Source organism: Panthera tigris, chromosome C1 (assembly GCF_018350195.1).
Source record: "Panthera tigris isolate Pti1 chromosome C1, P.tigris_Pti1_mat1.1, whole genome shotgun sequence".
NCBI classification, from domain to species: domain Eukaryota; kingdom Metazoa; phylum Chordata; class Mammalia; order Carnivora; family Felidae; genus Panthera; species Panthera tigris.
In genome coordinates this window covers 45,953,716-45,974,649 of record NC_056667.1, presented here as the reverse complement: position 1 = coordinate 45,974,649, position 20,934 = coordinate 45,953,716, and the positions used below count along the sequence as shown (strand labels likewise).

General features: G+C 41.9%; 1 protein-coding gene across 8 annotated transcripts in view; it reads left to right on the top strand.

Moving 5' to 3' along the window:
* The window catches only part of DAB1 (DAB adaptor protein 1), a 406,170-nt gene that overhangs the window by 268,794 nt on the left and 116,442 nt on the right, over positions 1-20,934 (top strand). For all 8 annotated transcript variants that reach the window (XM_042997380.1, XM_042997379.1, XM_042997376.1 and 5 more), the window contains exon 4: positions 2,463-2,561. In XM_042997380.1, the coding sequence (XP_042853314.1) occupies positions 2,463-2,561 (99 nt within the window). The remainder of the gene's footprint in view (positions 1-2,462; positions 2,562-20,934) is intronic.

Sequence of the window (20,934 nt, the reverse complement as noted above, 5' to 3'; positions counted from 1 at the left end):
TCTGGGTCCTGATATCAGCTCAGGTCATGATCTCATCACGGTTTGTGCATTCAGTCCCTGCATCGGGCTCTGTGCTGACAGCATGGAGCTTGCTTGGGATTCTCTCTCTCCTTCTCTCCCTGCCCCTCCTCTGCTCATTCTCTCTCCCTCTCTCTTTCTGTCTCAAAATAAATAAACTTTTAAAAAATGTACTTTGGCTAATCCCCCATGTTCCTTAAAATCATCCCTCAGTGAATTCACAGGAAAGCAAGCTGCACAATGAGCACTCTAGAAACCTCTAACTAGGCAGGGCAGTTATAGAGACAGAGGACTTGGCTTTGGGGGTGAGTCCCTCCCTTTAACTATTTCAAGGGCAGGCATTGACGGAGGGATCTTGGGTCAATGTGCTGTAGCCCGGAGGGGCTGAAGGAGCAACGCTGGGGTGGGTTACAGCGAGAGATTGTGGCTTGCTAGAAAGAAGACACCACATAGAGGAACAAGTGCTCCCTGTACCAGGAGTCTAGTCTGGAGAGCTGAGTTGTAGTCCCAGCTCTCTGCCAGCCCCCTATACCACCCCAGCACTGCCCATCCCTGCCTCCCAGCCATCATTTTCCTCATCTGTCAGCTGGAAACATTAAGATTTTCTCTTAATGACATTCTGTACGTCTGCAAGTGTGTGGTGCTCGAGAACAAGTAGGTGACTCAGGAGGGGGTGAATTTCCTACTAGTAGGTCCCCAAACAGGAACTGGACCACAGAGTGTGAGGGACAGTCATCCATTTACAAAAAGAAGTAAATTTTCATGACCTCCCTGCATTATTCCAAGCACCGTGCTACATACTTGTCACGAATTTTCACTTCTCTCAACCATGCAAGGATAACGTTTACACTTGAGGAAGTAGAAGTGAGAATTAAGTACTTTGTCCAAGATTGCAGAAAGCCAGAAGCATAACCCAGATATTCAGATGGCACAGAATATTTCCAGTGCCCACACTGAGGATAACTGAGCAGTCTCAAGGGGACCCCTGGTCGCCGTGCCTCGTGGTCACCCTTGTTACTAACGCCACAGGTTCCCTCACTGAGGTTCCGGACGTGCTGTTCTGACTGCAGCACAAACGACTTTTACCTCCTGGAAACATGAAATCATTATTATTTAGACTTTTCTACTCCTAAAAGCCCAGAACTAGAACTGCTGATAGTTGGCCTTAAACTTACAATCAGTGCAAGCTAATAGTGATGAAGGGGCTCGAAGCTTCAAAACACCTAATGCAGGGCTAGGAACTCCCCCACCCTGAGTGTAAATCCCTTGAAATGTACTTACCCTCTAAGCTGTACCCTAATATGAAGCCCCTGCTTACCTGTCACTGGCCACCACAGAAGCTAGTTTAAAAAGCAAGTGTCTTCACTCTTAACTTGCGTCTTACCCACTTTGGGAGAACTCTGGATAGCACATTCATCTCACAGTAATTTACGGCATGCCTTTTCCCTCCAGGGACTATCCTGGGCATCAGGGATAGAGCAGTGAGCAGAGTAACCTCCTGCCTTTTGTGGTATTTACCTTCTCGTTGACTCATATACATACAAAAGTTTGGAAAAGTGGGAAAACAGGTGTATTGATAAATGGAATGCATTTGGCAGTTCTTTCCTACCAAAAAGGGTAGAGGAAAAAGAAAATGTGTGTTGTTAAAATGGCAAACCATAAGCACATAACTATGATGATCATATTTTTCTAAACAAAAATGAGACGTGCAGTCTGGCAATGGATTTTATTTTCTTGTATTTTCTTTCTAATCTCTAAAATTGTTTCCTATGAAAACTTTTCCCAGAAGTAAAAAAAATAAAATCATATTTAAGAATATATTCTGTGACTCATCTTTATTTAAAAGATTAAAACCAGGGGCACCTGGGTGGCTCAGTCGGTTAAACGTCCAACTTCAGCTCAGGTCATGATCTCGGGGTTGGTGAATTCAAGCACCGCTTTGGGCTCTCTGCTGATAGCTCAGAGCCTGAAGCCTGCTATGGATTCTGTGTCTTCTGCTCTCTCTGCCCCTCCCCAGCATGTGTTCTGTCTCTCTCAAAAATAAATAAACATTAAGAAAAATAAATTAAAAGATTAAAACCATATCCAATATGAAGCCCAGCAAAATATTATTAATGGCAGGATCATATTGTGTTTATCTTGGGGTTTTGAATTCTGAGCCAAATATCCAGGCATAAAGCAGGCATCCTATAAATCGTGGGTAGTGAAGTGAAGCAGTGTTCAGGTATGTGTTTATCCAATGTTAGATATCATGTTAGGGTAAGTATTACCATAAAACATCAAGAAAGGGCAAGCACATTGGGCAGGGAAGCATGGAAGGGGCGAAGGGAGAGGAGCGTGCATGATTGGTGGCATCAGTTGATGGTATCTGACATGCCTTTGGGACCAGAGGGAATCTTCAAATGAAAACACTCAAGTAAAAACCATGTCCTTCCTTTCACCAGGGCGTTGTTGCTGGCGCACGTTCCAAAGGAGAACACAAACAGAAAATCTTTTTAACCATCTCCTTTGGAGGTATCAAAATCTTTGATGAGAAGACAGGGGTAAGTAAAAGAATCACGTGGCGTTGCAAAATTGAATCCATTGACAGATGTGCCCTTAAAAGCCTCTACTCGGTGGGCAAGAATATCAAACAAGCATAAAAACACATAAAGCGACTGACAAACTTGATCAACTGTGATCGTCCATCAAAGGGAGGCTCTTCCCTGACTTGGCCTCAGTGTGACTGACTGCACAATGTTTCTTACGGTGTGATTGCGATAAAAGTGTCACACAGTCCTGGTAGTCTAATGGGAGATTGATGGGCTTTGAAGAGTGGTGGGTAATGTGACAGTTTACGTTAAATTTCTGTGTGTGTTGGCAACGTTAATGACATGCATCCTAGAGGGAGACCCGTGAGTGTCTTTTGACTTGGTCAAAGCATCCAGACTCTCCCGAGTATAACCTGTGCCACCCTGCAATTGCTGTAATCAAAAAGAATGAACGAGTTCTCAGTCTTAGACAAATCTGTCACTGCGTGACCAGGAAATGTAAGGGCTGATAGGTCTGTTGAACCTACCAAAGAGGCAGTGTGTGTTTCCGTCAGCCCCCAGCAGCAGTCAGCTCCCACATTCACCCCCAGGGCTTCCCTGACGTTGGTGGTCCTTGTTCATTGGCGGTAAGAGAAAAACAAAAATGTTCTAGGATCTGTTTTGTCCAGAGGGCAAGAGTCTAAGTGATGTGGTTTTTTCCTTTTATTCATTCAGCACTTTATGGCTTATGAAACACCTTTACATAGATCACCTCCTTTGCATTTCACTTGTTCATTTTCAAGTTTTGTATAGACCAAACTCGACTGGCCACGTTACTGTGCCTGAGTCATTTTGCGTTATCCTTTCCTCCCCTTTGTCCTGACTCCTATTAGGATGCCATAGGGTGGGAGGAGGATAATTCAACAGTAAAAATGGGTTTTGAAGACAAGTTACTTCTGAATAATTTGCAGTAGGACAGATATTTGTACACCCATGTTCATAGCAGCATCATTCACAGCAGCCAAAAGGAAGAAGCCACCCCAGTGTCCATGAGCAGATGAACGGACATAGAACGTGGTGCATGCATCCAATGGAATGCTATCCTGCAGGAAGAAGCAAGCAGGTTCTCACACCTGCCAGTATATGAATGAAATTTGAAGACATAATACAAAGGGAATTAAGCCTTATTAATAGCAGGGTCATGTTGCGTTTATCTTGGGGTCTTGAATTCTAAGCCAAACATCGAGGCAGAAAGTAGGCATTTTCTCAAGGATACCACTTATATCGACATATCTAGAGAAATGAAATTCATAGAGACAGAAAGGAGATTGGTGGTTGTTAGGGCCTGCAAGGAGGGCAGTACGCGATGAAGAGTCAGGGTTTGGCAAGTACAGAGTTACAGTTTGGGAAGAAGAAAATGGTGCTTGTGACGGATGGCTGGGGTGGCCGCACAACAGTGCGAATGTACTTTATGCCACTGAACTGTACCCCGAAAAATGCTTATCATGGCAAATCTTTAGTATAAAAAATCACTAGTGATACTAAGTCCCCTCTTTGGGTTGCCTACTGTATACTAAGCTCATATGAGTCACTTGAGATACATTATTCAGTTTGCCCTCACAGCAGTGTTATGGGAAAATAATAATAGCTACTTCACCAAGCACATAATATGTGCCAGGCATTGTTGTAAGCCCTTGGTAAGTAACAACTCATTTAATCCTCACGAAGTCCCCATTGTTCTCTGTTTTGTACTTGAAGATATAGAGGAGAGAAAAGTGTTGAGTAATTTATTGACAGTAAGTGTTGGTGGAGACAAGATTAGACCTCACGTAGTCTGGCGCACAAGTCTTTTCACTTAGCCTCTATACCTGTTATCTCTCTCAGAATAAGTGACTTTCCCAAGTTACCCAGCCTATAGGAGGCAGAAGTGGGATTTAGCCTCCTGTTGGCCCCAGTCAATATCAGGGCAGCTGACCTCTGTATTAAAGAGAAAGGTGGGCTTACCTGGGGGATGCCTTGGGAGAAGGGAGTTTAGAATGAGGGCACAAACACAGGTAGTAAAGGAGCTTGAATGCAGCAAGATTAAGAACCTAATGAAAGCCTCTCCTGCCTTAATAAGAGTATGACTTCTGTAACCAGGGAAGCTTTTCCTTCTCCTGGGTAGGCCATAGTTTGGAGACCTGTGCTCAGGTTTGAACTTCACACTTGAAAAAGGACATAGGCAAATCAAGGAGTGCAGGCAAGTGTGGAGTGAAGTAAGCCGGACAGAGGGCAGCTAAGACAATTGGAGGACTAGAAAATATGTTGAGCCAAGACTTCTCAACACAGGTGTAGCCTCATGGGATCCCGGGTGACACACAAGAGTCAGAGAGCTACAGGCTTGTAGAAACTTGTAAGATGTCATTGATCCCTTAGCATCTTTATTGGAGGAAGACAAGTCATGTGAGTCAAGCCTGACCATGAGATTTATATGTCCTAATAGTATGTCATCATCTCTAGTCTTTTCCCAATATCCCGTCTGCCTGCTACCATGACAGCTGGTATAACCAAAAGGGCAGGAGTGAGGCAGAGTATCAGATAATTCATCTCATCCAGGGGCCATATTTTAGGGCATTGCTGTTCCATCATATCACCCACCATCACATAAGCTGTGCCCAGATCATTAAAATCCCAATCACCAAATTTTAACTAGTGAGGAGAGGTAGTTTATATTCTTGACCTAGATCTAAATCCTCAGTCAAGGGTGGCTAAACTGGCCCCAAAGAAAGAGATCACCAAACTCTGTAATGCTATTTTTGATTCTTCAGCTGGATCCCAATCGTTATATGAGTATGTTCAGTGAAATCATTATTTCAGCTCAAAGCCATTTGACTTTGTGGAAAAATGTCAGATCCCTATTGGAAAATCAGGGGGAAGGCAGAGCTAAATGTTTTCTGTCTGGCTTACTTCACTCCAGTCCTGTTTGATTCACATTAGGCTCCTATAGCCTCTGGCTTCTGCAAACTTGTTAATAAACCTCCACACAAGTCTAGGGAAAACGAGTAGAAAGGACTGAACATGTTAAAGCCTGAAGCACAGACAGTAGGGATCAGGACACCCCATATTAATAGTGCTCATCTCTCTAAAGAGCTGTGTAATAGAAGAAGGAGCTGACTTGTTTTGTGTGATCCAATAAATAGAACCAAGATCTATAGAAGTTTCAATGAAGCAATTTTGATTTCTGAGAAAGAAGAGTTTTCTACCAGTCAGTTAGATGGACCACCTTCTGTACTGGTGGTCCAGATGGTGAGTTCACCATCCCTTAGGGGATATTCAAGCAACAACCATAAGATGGAGAAATTGTCAAGCAGAGGATGAACCATTGAACAGAGTCACATCTAAGTTGAATCCTGAGACTAGTTTCAAAATTCTGTTTCTTGGGGCGCTTGGGTGGCTCAGTCAGTTGAGCTTCTGACTCTTGATTTCATTCAGCTCAGGTCATGATCCCAGAGTCCTGAGATCAAGCCCTTGGGCCCGTAGCCCATGTTCAGTGCGGAGCCTGATTAAGATTCTCATTCTCATTCTCTCCCCCTCTCCCCTCCCCCCTCCCTCTGCTCCTCTCCCCGCTGGCACTTGCTCTTTCTCTTCTCTCAGAAAAAAAAGAAAAAAGGAAAAAAGAATTCTGTTTCTTCCTTAAAGTCATCCCTGTTGATGTAATTTATCTTCAGATAAATGGAGGTTTTTCAAAGTCCATTGGAGATATGAGCAGGAACAGTTTACTAAACCTCTGTTGCTGCCCAGCATGGGACCAACTGAATTGTGCAGGATAAGAGTTTAAGTGAAGTATTTTGTCCTACATATCAACGAAATGGAAAACTGGGTTTTTGTCATTTGGAATGACAAATTTTCGTTGTTTATCATATCTAAAGTATTCCTGCTCAAGCTGACGGCATTTTTTTTTCAAACCAAAAAAAGAAACATTTGCAGAACGTGACAATAGCTAGAATTTTAAAATCCAAAAGCTGTCAAAAATGTTTTGATCCCAATTAAAGAGACCCTTTGCGGCAATTTACACGTTGTCTTGAATTCCAAAGGGTTCTTGATCCCAATCCGTGTATGAGTATGTTCTGTTTTATTATTAGCACGTTGCAGGGAATAAATCAATATTGAAAAGCTGTTCATATTTTCAGATCTCTAGGTATTGATAATGTGTCAGAGGATCCGTGAGAACGCAGGAAATGTCATATATAAACTCATTGTTATTGGTAACAGTAGAAACGGTAGCAAATCAGGAGTAGAAGTGGTTTCATGTCAGCATTACTAGGTTCTCAAATCAGACCAGTGAATACGAAGGCAGGAGCGATGTGACCTTCATTTCACAGATAAGGAAACAGATTTGGGGAGTGTCTCTGACTTGGCTGTAGACTCCGAACAAACCTTCCCACCTCAGGTCTTTCTTCCCAGAGAAACTCATGGACTCTCTCTCCTGATTCCATAGAGATTCCATAGTTTTATTCCATAGAATTATTATAATTTTATGCCATAAAAAAATCATAAATATTGCAGGACCCCGACAATACATCTGTTTCTCAAAAGAGAGGGCGGTCATCTGCATCAGCTTTTCAAGGTGATGTAACATCATGTTGCCATAACCACGTGTGAATTTTGCTTGTTCATTTGATTTGGCCAACACTTATTCGGCGCTGTTACGTGTGCCATTTGAGGTACATTACGGTAATTCTGTGAAGTAGGTGCCCTTATTATCGCCATTTTCCAGTTGAGAAAACTGAGCTCCAAATTCAGCCACACAGTAAATAAGTAGCAGAGCTGATATTCAAACCCAGGTGGTCTGGTCCAGAATCCTTGATGCCGGTAAGATAGCACGAATGATAGCATACCTGCCTTTGTCTGGGCTGCTAGAACAAAAATACCATAAAGGAGGTGGCTTGTAAATAGCAAACATTTATTTTGCATGGTTCTGGAGGCTGGGAGCCCAATATGACAGCCCCAACAAATTCAGCGTCTGGGGAGAGCCCATTTCCTCAGAGATGGGGCCTTTTCGCTGCATGTCCTTACATGGTGGAAGAGGTCAGGATGCTTTCTAGAGCCTCTATTACCAGGACACTCATATCATTCTTGAAGACTCCACTCCCATGGCCTAATCACCTCCCAAAGGTCCTACGTCCTAACACCATCACATTGAGGGTTAGAATTTCAACACATGAATTTGGGGGAGGGGACACGAACATTCAGACTGTAGCAATATCAAATTTTATAAATGACATTCTTTTATATACATTAGAGCCGATCCAGTATTCTCTCTGCTTTATTGTCACCATTATTCATTTTCATTCTGATGACCTTTCCTGAGGGAAGGTCCAGGGAGTGCAGTTACCGCTGGAAGAGTCTTATGGATGGAATGTTGGCAGTGTGACCGGCCTGTGGTTAGGCACGAGCGGATGCTGTGGCACGTGATGCTGTGTTTCCTGGGGATTCAAAGATGAAAGAGACGTGGTCCTTGCCCCTGAGGTGTTCACAGTCTGGTTTGGCCAGGCTCACAAAGTGAGCTGACAATTGCGAAGACGCATTGGGGAATGCAGTAGTCGGTACTCGGGAGATTAAGAACAAGCTTTGCCTAGAATATTTAGGAATTTTTCACAGGAAAGGACACACTGACTTGGTAGCGGAGGAGTAAGTTAAGACCAAAAAACCCCAAACAGTATTTATAAATGCACAAAGGTCTTAAAGAGAAAGACACGTGTGTTCAGTCTTCCCTGTAGAAAGTAAGTATTGAGCACTTGTATAAACACACAGATGAACAAAGCAATATCTTTTTGTTCATCACTGTGGTCTACCTAGTTAGCATGACTCCCACATAGTAGGGGCTCAGTAATACTGCCCAAAAAATAAAGTGACTTAGTGATTAAGAATCAGCAAATCTACAAAGGATAACTAGGGCATAGCAGGGGAGAGGTGGAGTTGACCCAGGATTGAATATTGTCCCTCATAATATAGGGGAAATGGCGTTTTAAATGCAGTGGTTGTGCTTAAAATTTAGGGCTGATTTAATAATTTTTTCTTCAGTGAAAACCAGATGCCACTTTATTTGTATCTCATCAAAATCAGGACTAATCCTCCTTCAGTTTGAAGTGGATGTTTTGCCAGGGTTTGGGGGGAGCCCCTGAAGGAGAGGAGGGGAAAATCGTCCTAGGGAGGTAGACCGGGAAGAAGATAAAGGGGCTGTAGAATAAGATGCTGTGACCTGGGAGTCTGTGGGGGCATCCCTGTCACCCTGGGAGCCACTGGAACAGTACACAGAATTCTCACAAGACTACTTACAAACTAGCCTGTAAGCAGGACCGTATGGTTTACAGCATGCTTTTGTGTGTCCTGTCTCATTTGACACCCATAAGTTCCAGAAGGTTTTATTGCCCCCTTTTACAGATAAGACTACTAAGGTACAGGTAGGATAGTGGCTTGCCCAAGGCCATTATGTGTAGCTAGAACTGAATTCAAGTTCACATTTTATAATGCCTGAGCTTGTTTTCTTTCTTTTACTCCAGGGATTCTCCACTTCACTGGTTCTTTCCCTGTACTGAGTGTTTCGGCAGTTTATGTAGGCATTATGCGGTTACGACTTTTGGGGGAGAAGGTAGTAATGCAGGAATTTTTTAGAAGCCAAGGACATTAGACATTCTACAGAGGACAGGCCAGTCACACACAACAAAAGTGTTCCTGTGCTATACAACTTGCAAATGTCTTACGATACATTCCTGTAGATAACAAACCTATTTATAATTAAATGAATCTAAAACCTAACTCTACAAAAAAGCAAAAGCATTTTTGTATCGTATCCATAAATACTGAATTTTCCAGAAATGTAACTAAACAGCAAGAGAGATGTACTTTGTTTCGTTGGAACCCCATCAAGAGTTGTTCATCGTTTTGGAAAACCATACCATTTAATGCTCTTCATGTCTGAATTACCGACATGGCACTGATAACCCAGTTTCAGGTGTACCTGTCATGTTCACTACAGCTCAACTTATTTGGCCCTTCCTTAAAAATGTCAGATTTCAAAAAACGAATGTCAACAATACTGAATTGAACACTTCTTAAGCCCAAATTTATTCGTTATAAGAAAATGTAAACATACAGCAGTGTTATTATATTCTTCTACTATAGTTATAACTGAGCGTTTGTATGTAGACATTCACATTTTTTTTTCTTAGAAATCATCTTTAATTTCTTTGTTATAATTTAGGACATTTTGATGTGCTTAAACTTTGTGTAGACAGATTATATAATCGTTTGCAGGTAATAAAGGAAGAATTACAAAATATTTATTATAAAAAGAAGGTGTTTTGTCAGACAAGATTAAGAACCCCTGTCTAGACCATGCCACCATTTTCATTGGTTCATATACTCATTCATTCATTCATTCATTCATTCATTCATTCATTCCACAAGTGCTTACTGGGTGAAAGGGGAATTCTTCTTGGTGGATAGAGATGAACCAGCCTGAAACCTTTCCTTTGAGGAACTTCTGGCCCTGGAGGTAAGACATGTATAAATAACTAAAAGCTCAAAGCAAGAGTAATGAATATAATAAGAGAAAGATGAAAATTACCATGAGAGTTTAAAGGGAAAAATGATTTCTTCCCTCTGAAAAATATATATGGAATGATTTAGGAAGAAAGGGCTGAATCTTGAAAAATGGGACAGGATTTGAAGTTGGGGATATTAGAGGACTAGTGTCCAGGCCAAGGGAATTATAGGCAGTGGTTCCTAAGCCTGGGTGTCAGGAAAGTCATGAAAGAGGGTAGGCCTGGGGAAGAGTGAGATGTCAGTTTTTCTAGATCTGCGGATGTGTAATTGCTGTCAACGAGAGAGAAAATGGACGAGGTAAGCAAGGGCTAGACTGGGAGGCCTGGAAGGTCTGACCAAAGGGTTTTGGTTGAATCATGCCCATTATAGCCTCAGTTATTATTCACTGTACTCTGTGTCCCTGAAGCTGCTCTAGATATACAGAGAAGTAGGTACATTGACTCTCGGGCCACCCTTAGTTCTGAACATGCCGTTGTGTAATTCAGGAAAAAGTGCCTTTATTTAAGACTCATTGCCAGTTGCCGGGAAACTGTTGCTATAATAAGTATATTCATTTTTGATGACTATACTGTGCCTTGTTCCCCCGGAAGCTGCCCAGCTGTATGTGGCAGATCTGGGAGTATCATCAATGGATGAGCAGAATGCTGGGGGTACCATCTTGCTGTTTCCCGCACACACCACGTGCTGCCCAGCTTTCGTGACTTTCTCAAAGCAACCCCTCCACTCATAATGTCCTTTGCCCTTCTTCACATAGTAAGTTTTTCAGGGTCCGATAATGTCAACAGTGATACGAACAGCAGCACAGCACAACACCTAGGATGATCAAGACCTTTCTCTGGGCCAAATCCTTCCTTAAACTAAGTGCTTTATGCATTTCATCCTCTGAGCAGGATTCATAGCGGGTCTGTCTGAATCCACAGCCCACTCTCCTTGCGAGTGTGGTGTAGGCAAGAGAGAGTGGACAGAGTGGAAAGAACATGGATTCAAGATCCAGACTGTCTTGGATTTACTCCTGACCAGTTGTGTGATTGTGAAGCAATTTTTCTTAATGACCTTGTGCCTCTTTCACTCATCTGTAAGATGGGAATGATAAAAGTACCTATATCTTAGGGTTGGTGCAAGATTAAATGAGGATTTAATTTAATCTCTTAAGACTTAGGACAGTGCCTGGTATCCTACAAAGCTCTAGATGTTAAATAATATTATATTATAACCCGCATTGCCCCTTCTTTGGTACGGACCTCCTTATATCCTCTTAGCAGAATTAAGAAATCCTTTTGTAATGCTCCTACAGCATCCTCTGCTCACCCTTGTCATAGCACACCATCATGCTCCCGTCACACTACCCACGACACGAGGTACCTTGTCTCATCCATTGTTATAACTGCAGGGTCTGCAATAAGCCCTGGCATGTGACAGAAATGCTAGTGGGACACTGAAGGAAGGAGGGAAGGCAATCAGGGAGGAGTAGGACAAAAGGGAAGGAAGGAACAAGGTGATAATTGAGAGTCAACTTATAATGAAATGCTGATCACCTGGGCCAGATTGTGGAGACAAAGATGCTACATACTGAAGATGCTCCTTTTACCATGCAGACAGTGAGTACAGAAAGACCAATGTACATGGTTCAGAGTTAACCCAATCCTAGGATGTCATGGGTGGAAAGTCCCTTGTACATTGACTAACCGACTCATTTACAAGTGAAGAAGCCTAGAATGCAAAGAGAAGTGATGCCTGGCACCTTCCAGCAAATCGTAGGCAGGGCACCTGGGATCGAGCATCCCTCAGGGCTCACCGGGGTCACTCTCTGACACTCACAAAACAGGAAGTAGGAAATGTCCTCTTTCTTCCCTCTGCCTCCTCACTTTGCCTTTCTTTTCTCTGACAGTCTGTCCCGTGTATACCGTCTCCATGTTCTCTGCTCCTTCGCTTCAGTGTTCAGGCTCCCACGTGCCTGACAGCAGCCCCAGATCCATTTTAATATCAAAGAGACTGAACATCTAAGGGGAAAAATTGGCTCTCTGTATGTTTAGTGTCTTGTTGGATAATATTGGATTTTAATTTATCACAATAAAGAATCAATTTATAGCTCAAAACCAACGTATTTTTAGAAACTGGTACTGTGAGGAAGCTGTCCCTGTAAGATAATTCCGACAGGGCATAATTCACGACAGGGAAGAAAGGATGTCCCTGTTACCCTGGAAAGTGAGACCATCAATGTTTTTGAGCAGATTTGGTAAACTCAGAAATGTAATATCTTGCCCTTAATGGATCCTTTTATCAATTTTAGTCTTTAAGGAGGTAAAGAGGTGACATTTTCTGTGCTACCTGCATGTGCATGACCGGTCTCCTTTCTTTCAGTCCCCTAAGAACTCACCTAAAAGAGTATCGTTGTTCTCATTAACCAGGATGAGAAAACTGAGGCACAGAGAAGTTCAGGGACTTGCACAAGGCCAAATATCAAACCAATTGCAGAGCTGGGAACTGACCCCAGCATGGCACAGTGGTAAGGCCCATGTTCTTTCCAGTTCCTGGTGTTGGTATTTCTCCCCTTCACGGGTGTAGTTAGGGCCTCTGGTAAGTAAGTGATCTCTCTTTGCTCTCCAGTGGGGGAAGTCAGACTATGTTGAAGGTTGTCGTCATGCAGACCGGCCCTGTGACTGAAGGGTCATCAGCCCTAATTTGGGCTTCTGAAGGGATATTTGAGCCCCTGGTCTCAAAGTTGCAGAGCCTAAATATGCACTGTGACCTTGGGTATGGCTCATCTCCTTGCTCTCTGGGACTCCCTTTCCTTACCCGATGGTCATTCCACAGACTTTTAATTAAGGGTCCAGATAGTAACATAGTGGGCCATATGGGCTCTCCCAACGATTTAATTTTGCCATCCTACTGTGAAAGCCACCTCACACAATATGTAAACAAATGAGGTTGGCTGAGTTTCAATAAAACTTTGTCAAAATAAGTTTCTAGTTCATGAGCCATACTTTGCTGACTGTGTTCCGGATGATTACTAAGGAGTCTTGTAACTCTCTCTGACGCCATGATGAGCCCTATGGGAGAGCAGGTTGAGCACAGCAGATAATCTCTGGCTCTTCCTCACTGCTCTTTCATGGCTGACTTTTGGGATGGGATGCAGAAGTGTTTGTTACAAACTTTGAAGATAAATATTCAGCTCTGCGGAATCGTATTACTTATTGCTACCATTTGTTGAGCACTAATTGCCAGACAGTGTGGTAAGTGCTTCCATATATTTTTCTCATTGAATTCTTACAGTCCATCTGTTCTATTTTATTATCATTTTACAGATGAAGTGACTGGAATTGAGGGAGGTTAGGTCACTTAACCAGGACTACTCTTACGTTTTTGTCAATTTATTCATCCAGCAAATATTCATTGAGTACCTACTGTGTGCCAAGCAGTATTCTGAGGGATGTGCATATATGGGTGAATAAAAGGAAGGTCCCTACCTTGTAGAACTTATGTTCTAATGTGGGGAGATGGAGAGAAAGCAATAGATACATGTAAATCATATATTCTGTTAGAAGGCAGTCGGTGCTATGGAAAAGGAAAGAGTAGAGCAAGGTCAGGGCATTTCCCTACTGCACTTTCTTTGTCCTCGCAAAGGGGCCTGTGACATACATGCATTGTAAATCACCAATATTAACGTGCTCTGGGAGCTTCCTGTAGTTTTAAGGGTCAGCTGAGTAATGGAGAAAGACACTTCTGAAAATTCTCATGCAAATTCCAGAGGCCGTTACATTTGAAAAATCAGAGCTGTCCTTTTCAGTGTTTCTACTTTTATTTAGATGGCTGATTGCTTTCTATGGGGTCTCCTGTTTATTGTTTTTCTCTCACATGCATTGCTTTTAAATTTTAATTTAAAACACATTTCCGTGACTATGCCATGGTTATTTAATAGTTACTTCTGGTTTTACAAAGACACTCCTTACCAGAGCCGTTTGTATTCAAAGGGTGATACTGTAATTAGGCTCAGCACGGATGTGATGGTTCTTTGTGCTTCTCTGGAGTACTTCTCAGTGGTGGCGTCACGCAGGGCAGCATTCATAGTTCTGGGAACAGTAAAGGAATGTGTGTCCTAGGAAGTGAGAGACTAGGTCAGGGTGGGAGCCCCACACAACCTCCCTTGCAGGGGAGAGCGTTCTGTCTGGGGAAACATGCACAGAAGATCCTGTGGGCTACATGACCAGCAGCATGGAAAGAACTCTGGGTTTGCTGTGAGAAGGCCTGAATCAGAATTGTCACCTGGCTACAGAAGTGCAGGTTGAACTGTAATGATAACAACAACAGCAACTACAATAGTGATGCTAAGAATGATAACACTGTCGTTTGGGATGTCATTGTAAGTGCTTTATATACATCTCCTTTCATACTTTGATAAATCAGTGAATCTCTTCCCCGCTCAGTGTTCTCCTCTGGAGTATGAAAGTAGTAATTAACTAGCCAATCTGGATAACAAGCCTGCAGAATAGAGGTATTATGTCTTGTTTGTAAAAGATGACACAGAGTTTTGGAAAGGTGCAGTAAATTGCCAAGATGTCTCAGTCAGTAAAGGGTGCCCTGTGCAGCACAATATATAATACCACCCCGGGGTTGTTGCCCAAAATAAGAAAGTGGGTGTGTGAGTGGTACAGCCTTCCATTGATGGTCAGATGTTACCTGGAACGAAACCCTTCAGTATTCAATGATATTCTGATATATTTTTCATCATTTGTGCTATAGTTACTGAGTGTGTGTGTGCGTGTGTGTGTGTGTGTGTGTGTGTGTGTGTGTGTGTGTGTAGCATTAATAATATGGATCTAATGTCTTCACATTTTTATATCTTATAGTCATTCTTTTCTTGTACCTTTCCCCACTTTTCTATATGTTAGGAACAACCATGCTAGGCATTGGCATTCCCTGGTTGCTTGCCAATATGAAAAGTGGGGGGTAATTAAATAAAGAACGAAAACGTAAGACTGTGAGTAATTTGAAGTCAGGGCCCGTGATTTAGCTGTTCTTATATCTCCCGCCTGTAGCACATAGTAGATGGCTGCTCCCAGTAGATAGTTGGAGAATTGCGCTGAATTCCTCATTGTTGAGTCCAGCAGCCTCTGATTCACCTCCTTGTCTATCTGTGTCCATCTCAGACCTTTGGCCGTTGTGGGTGGCATCTAAATTCTATCAGCACTTAATCTGCCGAGACTGAAAATGGGATCTCCATCTGCTCTGGTGGTGGGCTTCAGTGAAATAACCCATTTTACTCAAGCCACATCTGTCCTTCTTGTGGCTTCTTGAACTTCTAGATGCATAAGAGGTCACATAAAATGTGTTAAAAGTTGCATGCAAGGTATTAAATCTCACCTTCTAGTGTTATTAATGACCTTAATGCCTAGGTACTTTGTTTCCCCCCATTTTTCTTTATCTTTCCCTGCACCTCATATGCCTTTATCTTGCCCATCCCTGTTTTCCAGTGCTCGTATGTGTGAAAATACGTCACTTTTTTTCTATTGCCATAGACATTTCCAAGGACATTATCAAATACCCCACTATATATAAGATATAAAGCATAACCTGCTATAAAAGAAGTAAAATATACAAATTGAGGGGAAGGTAAGATCTAATTAGGGGGAAGGAAAGGAACAAACATTAATCGAACACCTATTGTGTGTTTACCCCTATACTAATATTACAGGTTCCTGGGAGACAGAAACCATTGCCTTCTTCTACCCATCCTCTGCTCTGCCAGAGCAGAGATTTCCCAAAGGGAGGGAGCCCCTTCAAAGACATGGGAATTTTGATGCAGGGCACCCAGGGTCTTGGCACATGGACGAGTGCGTTTTGCTCCAAAGGATGAGAGAAGGTTAGCAGAGCTGTGAGGTGGTGAGGGAGTGCTGTGTGTGCCTTGCTGAGTGAATTACACACACGGCCTCCTTCAGTCCTCACATTCACACTGTGAGCTGTAGGTGTTTCTAACGCTATTCTGCTGGATGGAGCCGTGAACCTTGGAGGTAGAGAAGGATAGAGGTGCTCTGTGCCCTGAGGACAGAGGCCAGTGACTTCACAGTTTTGACTTGAGCCCGGGGCCTCACGGTCTGCTGACCCAACATCAGACGACGCATGCGGCCATACCGCGGCTTCCGCCCAGTATTCTGTTGGGCTCACACCAGCACTCACCCTCCTGCAGCTGCCTCAGTCACGTAGCACAGGGATTTGCCTGCCAGAATGGATTTGACTTCCTCAACTATTTAGAAAATCAGGAGTTTTCAAATCTGCAAGAAATTACCAGGGAAGCATGGCCTCAATATTCAAATACAAAATGCCTGCACCTCCGGAGACTGAGATCTGAATTTTTCATGATGTCTAAGAGATGCACAGACTATTTTGAAACTATAGATTTCCCAATTTTGAAGCTAAAGATTGTACCAGCAATTGTCTAAACTCAAGACAGTCATAACCTCCACTCTGGGAGGGAAGATAGTTCATCTTCCCTGTAAATGGGTCTGAGGCGGGTGTCTGAGACTCTGAGGTACGCAGATGCACTGTCCCGTGACCGTGCACTCTGATACATTCACCCACCTGCACAGGTGCACAAAATCACACCGTGAGAATTGACAGAGCCTGATCCTTATTTATATTCAATGCCTTTTCTATTTGCAAAAACAGCATATATTTATTGTAGAAAATTTCCAAAATATAGAAAAGCCATAAAGCAGAAAATAAAAATTATCTGAAATGCCACCATCTAGAAACAAACCCAGTTAGGGGGCGCCTGGGTGGCTCAGTTGGTTAAGTGTCTGATTTCGGCTCAGGTCATGATCTCAGAGTTAGTGGATTTGAGCCCCGTTGGGCTCTGACGGCTGACAGCTTAGAACCTGGAGCCTGCTTCGGATTCTGTGCCTCCCTCTCTCTCTCTCTGCCCCTCCTCTGCTCACATTCTGTGTCTCTCTCTCTCAAAAATAAACAGACATTTTAAAAAATTAAAAAATAAAAGAAACAAACTCAATATTTTGGTGTCTATGCTACCAATCCTCTTGATGCAAACAGAACGTTTTACACATCCAGAATCACCTTGTACATGCTGCTTTGTAACCTCCTATTGTGTTTATCTATATCTTTTCTTTCATTAAATATTTTTTCTAACATCTTCAATCTCTGTAAAGCTTTCTAGCATATGTGTGTAACATAATTTAATAAGCAACATGTTGTTAGTACCTGCATTTTTGGGGCATGTCCTTTATATACATCTGTGATTATTTCCTTTAGTTAAATTCCAGAATTACTGGTTCAACAGGTACGTATATTTTTAAAGGTTTGATTTTTTTTTTGTCAAGTTATGTTTTAGAAAGTTGTACCACAAGATCTACAGATACTGTTTCACTCTGTTTGTTAGCATGGTACTATTTATTTTATTTTTTAAAGTTTATTTATTTTGAGGGAGACAAAGACAGCATGAGTCGGGGAGGGGCAGAGAGAGGGAGAGAGAGAATCCCAAGCAGGCTCTGTGCACTCAGCACAGAGCGTGATGAAGGACTCAAACTCATGAAACTGTGAGATCATGACCTGAGCCGAAACCAAGAATCAAACACTTAACCGACCGAGCCACCTAGACATTCCGCTATTCATTTTAAAATAGAAACTTTTAAGCTTTTTAAAAATTTTATTTATTTATTTATTTATTTTTTAATGCTTACTTGTTTTTGAGAGGGAGAGAAAGAGGCAGAGTACGAATGGGGCGGGTGGGGGGGCGTGCAGAGAGAGAGGAAGACACAGAATCAGAAGCAGGCTCCAGGCTCTGAGCGTCAGCACAGAGCCTGACACAGGGCTGGAACTCACAAGCTGTGAGATCATGACCTGAGCTGAAGTCAGATACTTAACTGACTGAGCCACCAAGGCACCCCTAAAATTTTATTTATTTGTTTGTTTGTTTTCTTCCAAATTTTTATTTATTTATATTTTAGTTGGTGAACATACACTGTAATATTAGTTTCGGGGGCAGAGTTCAGTGATTCATCACTTAAATATAACACCAAGTGCTCATGATAACAAGTGCCCTCCGTAATAGTCATCACCCATCTAGCCCATCCCCCACTCTTCTCCCTCCATCAACCTTCAGTTTTCTTCTCTTTCTTTAAGAATTTCTCATGGTTTGTTTCCCTTTTTCTACCCCTACCCCCATGTTCATCTGTTTTGTTTCTGAAATTCCACATACGAGTAAAATCATATGATATTTGTCTTTCTCTGACTTATTTCACTTAGCATAATACACTCTAGCTCCACCCATGTCATTGCAAATGGCAAGATTTCATTCTTTTTGATGGCTGAGTAATACTGCATTGTGTGTGTGTATGTATGTGTGTGTGTGTGTGTGTGTATATATGTATATATATGTATATATGTATATATATGTATATGTATATATATGTATATATACATACACACACACACACACACACACATACATATCTTCTTTATTCATTCATCAGTCAATGGACATTTGGTCTCTCTCCATAACTTGGCTATTATTGATAGTGGTGCTCTAAACATAATCAGGGTGCATATTCCCCTTGGAATCTGTATTTTATATTTCTTTGGGTAAATACCTAGCAGTGCAGTTGCTGGATCATAGAGTAGTTCTGTTTTTAATTATTTCAGGAGCCTCCATACTGTTCTCTAGAGTGGCTACGCCAGTTTGCTTTCCCACCAACAGTGCAAGAGAGTTCCCCTCTCTCTGCATCGTTGCCAACATCTGTTGTTTCCTGAGTTGTTAATTTTAGCCATTCTGACAGGTATGGTATAGTATCTCATTGTGGTTTTGATTTGTATTTCCCTGCTGATAAGTGATGTTGAGCATCTTCTCATGTGTCTGTTACTTATCTGGATGTCTTCTTTGCAAAAGTGTCTATTCATGTCTTCTGCCCACTTCTTGACTGGATTATTTGTTTTTCGGATGTTGAGTTTGGTAAGTTCTTTATAGATTTTGGATACTAACCCTTTATCTGATATGTCATTTGCAAATATCTTTTCCCATTCTATAGGCTGCCTTTTCATTTTGCTGATATTTTTCTTTGCTGTGCAGAAGCTTTTATTTTGATGAGGTTCCAATAGTCCATGTTTGCTTTTGTTTCCCTTGCCTCTGGCAACATGTCTAGTAAGAACTTGCTACAGCCAAGGTCCGAGAGGTTGCTGCCTATGTTCTTCTCTAGGATTTTGATAGTTTCCTATCTCACAATTAGGTCTTTCATCCATTTTGGATTTATTTTTGTATAGGGTATAAGAAAGTGGTCCTATTTCATTCTTCTGTCCAGTTTTCCCAAAACCATTTGTTGAAAGACTGTCTTTTTTGCATTGGAAATTCTTTACTGCTTTGTTGAAGATGAGTTGACCATATAGTTGTGGGCCCATTTCTAGATTTTCTATTCTGTGTCACTGATCCCTATGTCTGTTTTTGTGTCAGTACCATATTGTTTTGATGACTAAAGCTTTATAATATAGCTTGACATCCAGAATTGTGATTTTGTGGTTCCATACAAATTTTACAGTTATTTGTTCTAGCTCTGTGAAAAATGCTGGTGGTGTTTTGATAGGAATTGCATTAAATGTGTAGATTGCTTTGGGTAGTATAGACATTTTAACAATGTATATTAATCTTTTTGATGCTTTTTTTAGAAATAAGGTTTTTTTATTTGAGAGAGAGCACACCACAGACAAGTGAGGGGCAGAAGGAGAAAGAGAATGTTAAGCAGGCTCTACATTCAGCACAGAGCCTGATGCAGGGCTTGATCCCATGAACTGGGATCATGATCTGAGCCAAAATCAAGAGTTGGATGCTCAACTGACTGAGCTACCCAGATGCCCCGAGCTTTTTGACATTGAGCTGTAGATATCACACTTCTGTCTTAGGTTTATTATCCACTCAGAATAGTCATAATAGGGCCACAGTATAATTATAGAGACCATATTTTATGCTAATGAGACCAATGTTCCTTTGTCTGTACCTACAGATCTGAATGCTAACATAGGGCCTTGAGAGTTGGCTCAAACTGGATTTCCTATAGGACTCAGCTTATCAATTCTCAAGCTGCTAACTATCTGGACTCCAGTTATGCCCTTGGTCCTCCACTTTCTCTGGCCTATGTGTAGGGCAATATTATTGATTCCCTATGTATGCATAAATGTCACCAAGAAGAGAAAACTTGACAGTCTTGATAATTAGAATTTATGATTTTTCATCTTTGACTTTCAAGCAGAATACAATCTATGTATATATTCACCCCTACACATGAAGCTCTACAGCCTTGGACAAGTTCTTTCACCACTCTGTGCCTGAGTGTCCTCAGTTATGAGATGGACATGGGATGACTTTGGCCTTCTTCAGAGGCCTGTTGCAATAATTCAGGGAAAGAGAACGCATGTTAAAGTTCTTTACAGATGAGTGCTCCTTGATTATATGCCTTATTTTTGTTACAAAGGAAGAATGAAGTTGGCATTCAACAAACGTTTATGAGTGAACGAACTTCTCCTTTGATGTTCTTCATTCCAATAACTTTGTATAATTTATGGAGAACAGGTTTCTGGAGCTAAGGAATGCAGCCTAGGTCTGTCCAAACTCAGAATTAGTGGGATCTGAAATAATGAGATTTTCTTTTGGCTTCCTTCAGGATGGTTCTAGTACCCCCATGGTGCTCATCAGTTTGGTTTTCTGCCCACAGTGCTTATATTCCTGCCACTAAGATAAGGTCTTCTAGAGAAGTGAATGTGCCTTATACCTCTTGGGGCCATTTATCTAGCCTCGGAGTGCTTTCTGCACAAATCTGTCTTT